The sequence below is a fragment of the Mytilus californianus genome, unplaced genomic scaffold (assembly GCF_021869535.1).
Source record: "Mytilus californianus isolate M0D057914Y unplaced genomic scaffold, xbMytCali1.0.p SCAF_6, whole genome shotgun sequence".
In the NCBI taxonomy this organism is placed as follows: Eukaryota; Metazoa; Mollusca; class Bivalvia; order Mytilida; family Mytilidae; genus Mytilus; species Mytilus californianus.
In genome coordinates, this window is record NW_026262712.1 from 95,378,480 (window position 1) to 95,391,043 (window position 12,564).

The following is a 12,564-nucleotide window of genomic DNA, read 5'->3' on the forward strand; positions in this document are numbered from 1 at the left end:
CTGTACATGGAAAAATGAACAAAATGTTTGGTTTTTGTATCTTTTTGCATGGACCGATTCATATGATATTACGTACATAAATGAAAGTGCATCATAATCCTCTGGTTGGTATTGATATACATGCTTATTGACTACATAAGTATGATTAAAATAATATATTGTATTTCATGTACATGTACCAAGTTGTACTTTATAAAATAAAAATACCTATCTATTTCGACTCCTGAGTCCACAAGTCTTAGCTCTTACTCCTAAATGTTGCAAGCTTTTCAGAAAAGTAGCAAATCCTTATTTCCAAGTCTTTAGATTATTCCAGTCATGAATCCAACCTCAACTCTAAGGATGATCACAAAAACAGGACCACAGAGGTGGTTCAAAAGAAGAGATATGGTGTTTCAACTCATGACACAAAATCACTGAAATTTTAAGACGGCCTTGAAATGTTTTTATGGAATTCATTGCTTGATAAAAAAGTAGCTTTCTGTAAACATTGTAACACCACTGGTATTTATTTAAAATGAAAGACAAAAGATCAAATAAGTAAATAGATAAACAAATAAACCAGGATACTAGGGTTCTCCAGTGACGATCTTGCTAGAAAACTAAAATCGCACAGACCTAAATTGAGTAAGGTCAGATAAATGAACATCATAAGAATATACAAGAACTTCCTTGCAAAGTGAAGAAATGTATACTTTTCATTCAGAAGTATATAAAGCAGGAACAAAGTTCATGAAAACTATATTGACTAACCTTTGCATGATCAATTCGAGTACCAAGTTCTTTTGACTAACCTTTGCATGATCAATTGGAGTACCAAGTTCTTTTGACTAACCTTTGCATGATCAATTGGAGTACCAAGTTCTTTTGACTAACCTTTGCATGATCAATTCGAGTACCAAGGACTTTTGACTAACCTTTGCATGATCAATTCGAGTACCAAGTTCTTTTGACTAACCTTTGCATGATCAATTCGAGTACCAAGTTCTTTTGACTAACCTTTGCATGATCAATTCGAGTATCAAGTTCTTTTGACTAACCTTTGCATGATCAATTCGAGTATCAAGTTCTTTTGACTAACCTTTGCATGATCAATTCGAGTACCAAGTTCTTTTGACTAACCTTCGCATGATCAATTCGAGTACCAAGTTCTTTTGCAGCAAATCCACCAAAAACAAGTGAGTGTATAGCTCCTATTCTAGCTGATGCTAACATAGAGATGACTGCCTGGGGTATCATTGGCATATATATAAGTACCCTATCTCCTTTCTCAACACCGTACTTCCTCAATACACAGGCAAATTTACTGACCTGAAATTTATTACTATAAAGTCAGAGATTCTAGCAACGATTGACTTCTTATTTTTCATATACTAACCAACAAAAAGAAAAGATACAACATGGAAAATGTTTCATTCATTAAATACATTAAGGATTTTCTAACACAAAGTAAGTTTTTTGGTGAAAGAAAACAATGTCAATTTTTGAAGACTATGTTTCCCTCTGTTTTGTTTTTTGAGACATTGAACTGCTGTAAAATTAATAGCCACCCTACATCTCATTTCGTTCATATGATAAATGGTTCAATTAGATTTTGAACCAACTGTGGTTTACTTTCCAACAACTGAAAAATCAATTATCCTGAAGGACCATTATGAGATATAATTTGATAAATTTAAGTGGATCCCTCTTTTGTCACCTAGTACTGTGGTCTGTGTATTCATTTACTTTTGAAGGTACCAAATTTGTGGAATAATTGTATTTGTGAGGATGCTTGATTACAGGGTTGGGTAATAAGTTTGTTATAATCATAGCAACATATCGAAAATAAATCATTACTTTTTTCTTTTTTTCTCCTGTATACAGTATCAGTGTGCAAAACACAGGTTTTGCATGTACACCAGAAATAGGGGAACATTGAAACATTGAAGAATATGTATTTCAATATATGTATAACTCTTTAATACATATGTTTAGAAAAGACAAGGTTCACTTCAGCATGTTTAGGCCAAATATGACATTCAATTTCAACTTTATCATAAAATGTCAAAACGGCCATAATTTGGTTCTTGAATGGACCTTTTTTAAAAGCCTTACTACTAGTTGAAACAAATCTCTTCATAAAAATAGATTCTAGGCTTCAAAGTCAGCTCATTTTGGATATATTGTCAAAAATACAATAATTTTGTGCATTTTTCACACCTAAAAGCTTGAGGAAACCCTTGGCTACAACCTACAATAAAAAATATTCTGTAACCAAAAAATATGATATTGAATCCCTATACAGGATCAGTAGTGGCATCCAAAGTTCATTATGCTAAAAACTCTTAAGTATTGAAAATTTTGACTAAAACTGACATTACAACACAAATAATGCATATAATTAAGTGGTCATTACTTTGTAATTTATAATGTGATGTGCCAGAAAGAAGTTATTTTGTATTAATAATAATATCACAACTTTTTCTATGTCAAATTTGTAGAATTTTGACTTGATAAAAAAAAAAATAATCATAGAGCCAATTTACCATTCATGAACTTACTACATTTGCATTCTGTATTTAATTGAAAGTAGATGTCCTCTTATGGTCAATTTTCAGAGTGAAAAGAGAACACATATCGATGTTATTTAAAACGTTGTTGAAGCATTCAAGCTGTACTGATAGCAACCAACATACACCTTTATAAAGACCTCATTAATATATCATTACCACATTAACCATTAACCCACAATAACATTGTTCAGGTAAAACTGACTTGGCACACACTGTCCATTTATTTAAACAATGTGTGTTTCTAGCTTCATAGAAAATGATGGTAAACTCAATCAGCTAACAAACTCATACCTCATCAAGAAGTTCCTTGTAAGTAATATGTTGTACTTGTTTAGTTATTGGACTGTCATATATAATGGCCATTTGTTCTCCATTACCAGCTTCAACATGGCGATCCACAGCATTGTAACATGTATTCAGTTCTCCACCGACAAACCTTAAAGTACAAAACAGAAATAAAACTTTAACTGCGAAGAAATTGAGGGTGGGAATATTTTTTCTCATTTGATTACTTTATTTTTGAACTGTCAAACATGGTTTTTATCTTAAGATACCTCAAAATTTTAATTTCAATATGTCATGTATGTAGAGAAATACTAAATAATTAACATGATTAAAAAAAAAGTAAGTAATTACAAAGGGATTTTTTCATTTCAACTAAATTTTAAGAAGCCAAAATTTGAATGCAATATCTTATAACAATCACATCATCCCTCAACAGTATCATTTTCTTTAGAAGTACATGTATATAAACTTAAATTCCAAAGTTACAATTAAACATCTACCATGTCTACTGCAAGTTTGGTGCATGCTGTATAATTTTCTGAAACATAAAATGCATTCAAACTTTATCTTTCTAGTTCTTGTGATGCCTTAAACTTTTCCAGGTAAACATGTATGTTTCTAAATTTTGTAATGTAAACATGGGTGATGGCAATATTTTTTTAATTCCTTCTGATGAAACCTTAACCCTTTAACTGCTACATTTTTAGAATGAACATTAGAGCGTGTACAGTATTTTTCATTTAATTATTTTGTGTAAAGAATTTTGGTAAACATCTTCGAACTTCATTTTCTAACGTCATTATGACCTTATCATTATTGGTTTAAATTAAGGAATACTACAAATTATATTTGTTGTACAAGCACTCCAGTTTGGTAACTATTCTTTAGTTTGTTTGGAAAACTCTCTTTGTCATACTCTATTGAGGAGACTGGGCCTTTTTTACTAATATTAGTATAAAAGTCCAAGGTAGAGGAGGGACACAGTGCGGTCAGCCAGACCAAAGGGTTAAATAGTTAAAGTCAATGTTCAAATCTATATATAAGATAAGCTATACATCAGTTCTTGAGGTCATTACTTTAATAATTACCATCTACTAAAAGGTGGGTTTGAGTTGTCGAGTACTTTGTCCCATTTTTTATGCCAAACTATTTGTTCTGCCTGCTCGGCCCAAAAATCCTCTGAGGAATTGATAGAGCGTGAAAAATTGTCATCGTATGCATTAGATGCGAAGAACCGATGATGCAAACTGCAGGTGCATGGAATTTTGTGTAATCTGTAACCAATTCTGTAATTGCTTGAGCGTGACAGTTGTTTTATAGATGGGAAAATGTGTTTTGAAAAGTTCATGTTGTTTACAATTTCAGTTCAAAACAACCGGAAGTTCTTATTCTAAATAGACATCGATCCCGGTAGCTGTCAGATTTTATGTATTTTTAGGTTATTACAAGTAATAGCTTTTCTTAAAAAGCTAGGCTAGCCGTCTCTTAGCTGATGAAAGTGAAAAGTGTTCTCGCTTTGTAGATTAATTCACTCAGAATAGCCTTGCATATAAATCAGCAAATTTTACCAAACACGTTATGAAGCAGTATACCGTTCAATGTTGGATGTCAAATTAGGTCCTTTAATTTCGTACTAATCCTTCAAAGCTTAACATACTGGATTGACATAATCTTTTGTGAGAGACCGTTCTTTTAAAATGCCAACAGTATTTCCGTATTTGAAATTTATTATTTTCTTTTATTTCTCTTTCTCTCATATAGCGTATATATATAGTGCCAATAAACCTCAACTTGAAACAACTATTCAATTCAATTCTTTATTAACCAACTGTTTTACAACATAAAGGTACATGTATAATTAATATATATACTAAATATAGATTACAAAAATATACGATCATGACAAAACAAACAGAAGTATTAAATACACATAAAAATAAATACCTATAAAGACTACTAGAAGTTTGTTCTTGACCCTCCTCATTGTTTTAAGTAATATTCATTGTTTGCTATTAAGATATTTTTTTTACATGTATTCACAACTATTCTAGATATCATAGCTAGACTTGGGAAGATTAAAAATTTAAAATATTGTAATGACATGTCCATTGTAGAAGACCGTAAGTTGAATTTTAGAAGTAAATTGTTTTGTTTGTTGTTTAATTGGGTTGCTGTCTAAACTAATTATGCATACTTCATATCTCCTTTAAAATCATTCATAGAAATTAAGCATTGTTGAAATATGATAGCATACATGTATAATTGCTTTCATCGTCTGAGAGTAGTTTTATATTCTTCTTATATATATATATATATATATTTCCCTTTCGATTTTTTTAGTCTTCTGTTCTTCATCGTCTGCTATTTTGATAGGGAGAGCTAAAAAACGTTCAACCCAGCCCAAACCCTACCCCAAAAATCGGGGGGGGGGGGGGGGGGGCACTTATCATACTTATCATTTGTAGTGAGGGGTAGGGATGAGCCACTAGAATAGGCCTATTTTAAGCTTCATGATATTTGATGAGTAGATATAAGAAGATGTGGTATGAGTGCCAATGAGACAACTCTCCATCCAAGTCAAAATTTATAAAAGTAAACCATTATAGAGGTCTAGAAATTTAGGTGATATTTAAGTCAAGGTTTAAAGATTGAATCTGAAACTAACCAGATGTAGATACTTTTTTCAAATGCAATTAATATCACTTTCGTAAATGCTTTATATATTTGTCAATCAATGTATCCCCTATGATGTAGTAGCGTAACCATGCATCATAGCTATGTGTAGACATACTAATTGTAAAAAAAATATTTGATCTCTAGGGTATTTTCCTTTTACCAGACGAGACATATATGTGCTTTTACCATAAAAAGGTCGCACCCCCCTTTCCGAGATAAAAAATCCCGTTTAAATTAATATTTAATCGAACATATCTCCCTTTTAGTCATTTCTTGATTATTGCTTTTGGATTATCTTACTAAGTATAAATATTTATAATCTAGGCTAAGATTAAAGCACGATGTTTTCATAAGTATGCTTTTGTGTACAAGATTTTCGTAACAGTGAGCGACTGGATAGAACGTTAAATAATCACATGTGTGTTTACAATATTTCAGGAGTTTCGGCTATTTATAGATAAGTGTTACCTGTGTACCGATTTGCATGATTGGTAACCAGGCAAAATCTAATTGCTAAAATAGACAGTTCAATTCCGACACTTTACGGGATCAAAAGACATTTACTAGGTTTCGAATTGTCCCAACCAATCAACACAAGTTAGCTATGATAGAGCTGGGAACAGTATATATGTTCCTGGATAGAGTCAGCAATATCTTCCAATCAGATAGTAAGAAGCATTCAGCCCGCAGACTATCCATCGTTCAACTCTTAATAGCGTCTCCTCGGAGACGTTAATGAATTTTTTTCCTTGCATGGATTCATTGATTCTATACCAGACTTTCAATATGTATGTTGAATAATTGTATTTTTAAAAATAACAAAGATGGCAATAAAAATCCACACATTAAAGAATGACACTAGTCCCAGACCATATCATTGACCATCAACCTCTTCATTTGTCGAAATAAGACTAATATACAAATATGAAGATGTGGCAAGGTGTCAAATGAGACAACATTTCACCAGAGACAAAATGATGTAGTGGCAACTAACGGTCGCCGTACGGCATTGAACAATGAGCAGAACCCACACCGTATAGCAAGCTCATGATAAAAGGCCCTGACATGACAAATGTGAAACAATTCAAACGAGAAAACTAACGGCCTTATTTATGTACAAAACAATAAACGAAAAACAAATATGATATACAGTAAAAATTGACAACCACAGAACTACACGTTCCTGACTTAGGACAGGTAGCATATACAGAATGTTGCGGGGTTGAGCATGTTCGCGATCGCCCAACCCTCCCCAAACCTGGGATAGTGGTGTAAAGCACAATACGAACAAACTATAAAAATTAGTTGAAAAAGACTTGACTCACCAGATCGAGACAAAGAGTGATATATGCATGTATGGTTTTCTTGTGTGTCTTCCATTTTGCACATCGATATGTTTTACTTGTATCTATTCTAGTTGTCTTTAAGCAGATAAAATATTCTTAAACTAAACTTGTGTTTTTGTTATATAATGTACTGTCATTATAGAGCTAGGTTTCCCGTACTGATTTTTATTTTATGTATGAATAAAAGGATGTGTTGGATGTCTGTGATTCCATCGATCGCGATTTAATTGGGAGGTTTTGATATTTTCAAAACAAAACCAATTGAGGCACGCCACATGTTCATGTCCCTGTCCCAGGTCAGGAACCTCTTCAGTGGTCGTACTTTGTCACTCGACTTGTTATCAATTTTTATCATATGGAGATTTTAGTGATGATGGTATATTTTGTTCATAGTCTCTGTTATATTTATTCATAGCATTGAAGACTCGTGGATAATTATATAGCATAGAAACAAGTCTACTGTCGAGGACTCTATGTTGGCCTCTGGACTCAGAGCGAAAGTATGAAAGGAACTACCGTAAAAATAGTTCTGAAAATTTGAAAATAACTCTATTATTGTAAAAGTTAGAAAACTAAATTTTTATTCGATATTTAAAAACAAATATCAAAACATAAGCTTTTACTATCTTATAATGCAAATACTTATAAAACAATGCATGCACATGCAATAAAAGTAGACAGTCAAACGTCCATATCAGCAAATATACACTACATTTATTTGAAAAGTACATGTATCATCAAGTCATAGATATGACAGTCACCAATCATTCCAATAAAGATCGTTTTAAGATACTTTTCCTGGTATTGGTCAGTATATATTGACTTTTTAAATATCAAATTGTCTTTTTGTTTTTAATTTTTACTACTTTGTCATTACCAATTTTGACGCATAAATATACGGTAGTATTAAACATTAAGCAAACATATTCAAATAAGCCTACAAGAAAGATTTGAAGAACAATTCATTAACTTGTTAAGAGCCGTCTTTCAGAATATAAAAACCCGTACAAAAATATACATGATTTTAAACATTGCAATATAAAACATAAAATTGAGAATGGAAATGGGGAATATGTCAACATATATTTGTTCCACCTAACAGAGGTTCCCCTGGAAACTTTGTTATAAACCAGGCCATAATATCTGTTCCGTCAGGAACAAATTCTGTAATATTTATTCAAGTGGAATAAATATTACAGAATATGTCTTCTATTTGGAACTAATAGTATAAAGGAACTTATATTTCACGACAAAACCATTACCCAACGTATTTGAGGAATGCGCTTTGCACATGTATAGCAGTGTATATAAAAATATACAAGATAATAAACATTAAAGAAACATAAAACAGATACTTGTAGAAATAAACCTATCATAAAAAATGTAAAAGCATTGAGCATACATGATTTCAGATCTATTCAAATATTTTAACAAAGTAAAACAAGTATAATTATTATTTTAACAGTTCATTGAATCAAACAATGAAAAAATAAAAACGCAAGAGTAATCAAATTTAGTAACTTCACACAAAATAAATGAGATTTCGAGACCTTCAAGGGCTGCACGGGGAAGATCTTAAGGCCATTGAATTTAGAACAAAAATAGCACCGAAGACTGTTCCATAGTTAGAGTTATGGCTGAAAAAGTAGCATAACTTTTTTTACCGTACCGTGTTGTTCTGAGTGTGGAATTTAAAGAATATTGCTGTACCTCAAAGAATAATTGTCCTTTTCATACTGACATAATCAGAAAAACGAACAGAGATTAATTATTTTCTAATCTTAAGCTGATAAGGAACACCACAAGGCTCACGTTATACTGGCCGACAATTTAGATAATAATAATATTCATAACTAACGGATTCATGACTAATTTGGTCTAGGTTGCAGTGTGTTCCTTACCCAAATTGGTCAAGTTTATCATTACAACTTATTATATTTTATTTTTTTTCTACATTCAATTTGTGTTAAACCTTATTTTATAACAATCGTACTAATCATAAATAACCAATTATTTTGTTATTTCATTTAGTTCAAATATTATATTGTATTGTATATTGTTTTGTAAATACGATGATTATTCTGCTCAGTAATGGGCGCCGTGATTGGCACAATAAAATATCTTGTATCTTGTATCTTGCAACGTAAATTACACTAGAAGCATAATAAAAAAAAAGAGGCGACATTCCAATCTCATAAGTCGAAGAGAAACTGAAAACGCCATGGCAAATAACAAAAGGCGACGATAAGATATTCAAAGTCACAACACTACTAGTATATAGAAAACTAAAGACTGACCTACACAGTCCCCACCATGATCTCAGATGCTCCGGAATGTTAAGCAGATCCTGCTCCACTAGTGGCACCCGTCATACTGTTCATGGTTAGTACACATTCGGCGATAAGTCTCATGTAGTGATGTCATAATCAAGAAAAAGAGGATGGGATTGTGTTAACGACAATTGAAACATATCGGTGGTCATCTGTGACACAGATATTTCATAACGATCAACCAACTCGTGATGGCGTAATACTTTCGAAGGGATGACTTCAACTAAATTGGAACCCTTGGTTATAAGTTTCTTTTGATACCTATATTTGCGCTCAATTATTCTTCAACTGTAAATAATGACTAGTGTTAATAGCGTATTCAGGACCATGCTACTAAATTTTGTGACAAAAGCATACCTTATTAAAGACATGATATATTTCTGGAGTGTAAAAAATCATTCTATTGAGAGTTAGTGTGTCCCCGTTGATTTTTATTATTTATTTGAACCCCAAACGATGCTGTCATATTTTCTGGTCAAACATAAGTTTTACTTTTGAATATTATCGATAAATTGGAGAATAACGACGTATGAGTTAATCGCTATAATTCATTTTAACACTAAAACATAAAAAGGATAACCTTTAAACGTTGAAACACAGTAGGTTTTCTCAATAATAACTATGTTCTATTTTGGAGCTATAAGGTATAACGTCGCTTGATTGTTTACGCTTATTTCTATGGGCCTCACTATGTTCCTCTTACACAGATTTGTTCTTTTTCTCTTAAGAATAATGGTTTGACCATTTTCTTTTATAAATCATAGTTTCACAGTTTAACGGACAAACTTCATAAAGACCAAACGAAACGCCACTTGAAAGCTATTTTATAACATGAAATACACATCTGACAATAGAACGTAGTTATGGTGGTAGGATGCAAAATATAGAAAGAGACACCCGATTATGTTGCTTATGTACTTAAGAGACAATATGGTGATATAGTATCAATACATATAATTTAAATGCATTGATTTTTTTAATCGGCGAACTAAAAATTTGAAAACTTATTTTACTAACAGGCATAACGCAATTTTTTTTTTATAACTGATGTCCCGTTACCATAAAGTAATTCTAAAGAAACTTTGTATGTACGTCAAATGTGAAAATAATTGTGTATGTACTCCTGGCTAAGCTTTGTTATACAGTCGACTCCACTTAATTGCATACCGGATAATTGCATAATTCGGTTAATTGCATACTTTTCTCCTGCACCAAACCATTCCCTATAGATATAGTGTTAAATTATCCGGTTATTTGCATGGGCTAGAAGTGACATTTCGGTTTATTGCATAGGAAAAAAAATTAATCTGTATCAGATGTTATTTGCTAAATTGTGCCTCTCTCGCAATTGTTTTGGTAAGTACCGATGAAATCCTTGGGCTGTATGGCAATATATGGTAGTATATAGCAGATTTTCATATGCGGTGTCCTTAAACGAAACGAGACGCTCTTTCTAACACCATCTCTATAAACTATTATTGAAATCACCAGTGCAAATATATATATATATATATATATAAAAAAATTGATAAAAATTAAATCACTCAGAATTAAAGTATGAGAAAGTATTTTTTTTTCAACATATTTTTTTCATTTATATACCTAAATATTTGATAATATTTAATTGCTGTGATGCCATCCTACATATTTAATTTACATAACCGAATTATCATTATTAAGGTAGCACAATACAAAGATTTTTTCATCCCCAATCAGACAACTTTAAACTGATGTAATTTCTTTCATCCAGCTTTGAATTTTATAAATGAGGTACCAAAAGAAAGAAGAAAGATTAATCTTTCAAATGGTGATTATTTCATTATGACATGATTATTACATAATTAATTATTATGTAATTAGTTGCTATATTGTGATGTCCACACTTGAATGTAATTAGCTTCTTTGTTATTCATACCATCCCAAAATATTTTATAGATTCTTGTGCAACACAGTTTGACCTCCAAAAGGGTGTCTCAGATTTTTCATATTGTATTTCATTCTCTCATAAAAATTCAATGAAGTTTGCAACCTCAATTCATAAGAGATCACTAAATTAAATTGGGTATAAAAATTTTTCTATTGATGTTTTGGGAAATCTGAGACACCCTTTTGAAGATAACTGGTCAAGGAACAACATGTGTGAAAATCAAGCATATAGAGGCACCCATCTAGGAGCTAATTTCATTTAAAACTACATTTTCATGACAAAAATGAATGTGTCACAATTGAATAAATAAGGATTTTCATACTTGTACCCCTTTAACTTCAATATAATTCACACATGTATCATGGGAATACTTCAGGATTGGCCTTTAATCATAAATCAATTAGGTTTTGACCAGTAAGAAAGCATTCCAATTCAGCAATTCTAAATATATAAAGAAAATGCACACCCTATGCATCAACAATCAGATCTGGCGGGAGATGTTATATCATTATTGACCTTGCTGTAAGTCAGTTGCTACTGATATGGTAAAAACTCCGCTCACCATGATAAACCTTTACTATTAATGATCTCAGAAGTTTAATTACACATTGCATTTACTTTTTTCAATATGGATTTTATTCTTTTAGTACATAAAATGATATATTTTGTTTTTTGCATTGTTACAAAAAGTAAGTTATGCATGTGTACACAAAATGATCAGTTGGTCAGTCTAGAGGATCCTTATGGGGGGATTTCTAGAATTATAATTGTATACAATGACAATATGGTGTTTTACACAAAGTAGATTGTTTTCATTTTTTGCAATTTGAAAATGAAGTATTTAGTTTGTATTTTCTTTTAAAAAGAATTCATATTTAAACATTTTCTCAAGAAATTCTAGTATAAACATCAGCAACATTTATTGTTGTACAATTATATTTGTTTCATATCTGTACATTTATATTTGGATTCCCTCTTTAGCTCCAAATAGTTGTTTTGTTTTTTCTCCTGACATCTCCAATACAGAAATGTATTTTTATTTGGAATTTATTATCTTTCATTTTTCCATAAATCCCTAATCCACCTCTTTTTCATAACTGTTATTTTTATTGCTGGTCAGTGGTTGTAAAGCTATCAAATGATTCTATTGATTAACCACATAGTACTGCCCACATGTTCTTATCTTGTATCAGTCAGACACGTGCATTTGTTTATAAAACTAATTATCATCAAAACTCATTAACACTGCAAGATATGTAAATAATTTTTTCTTCAGTGGTTTTTGAATATTAAGAAGTAACAAAAACAGCTGAAAATGAAATTTTGATAAAATTTAGTTGCTTTTGTATTGTGCTACCTTAAAACAGGGAATTCCTAGCTTTACACTCACACGTTAGATTACTGAGCATTCGGGATTTTGAGGAAAGTCCTTGTCACAAGATTTT

At 31.5% G+C, this 12,564-nt stretch overlaps 1 protein-coding gene across 1 annotated transcript in view; it reads right to left on the reverse strand.

The window, feature by feature from the left end:
- Positions 1 to 4,222, reverse strand: part of LOC127704143 (acyl-CoA synthetase short-chain family member 3, mitochondrial-like) — a 36,353-nt gene extending 32,131 nt beyond the window's left edge. The window contains exons 1-3 of the mRNA XM_052208031.1: positions 3,929 to 4,222; positions 2,847 to 2,991; positions 1,123 to 1,311 (exon numbers count right to left, since the gene is read on the reverse strand). Of these exons, the coding sequence (XP_052063991.1) occupies positions 1,123 to 1,311; positions 2,847 to 2,991; positions 3,929 to 4,188 (594 nt within the window). The 5' untranslated portion in view covers positions 4,189 to 4,222. The remainder of the gene's footprint in view (positions 1 to 1,122; positions 1,312 to 2,846; positions 2,992 to 3,928) is intronic.
- Between the last annotated feature and the right edge of the window lie 8,342 nt (positions 4,223 to 12,564).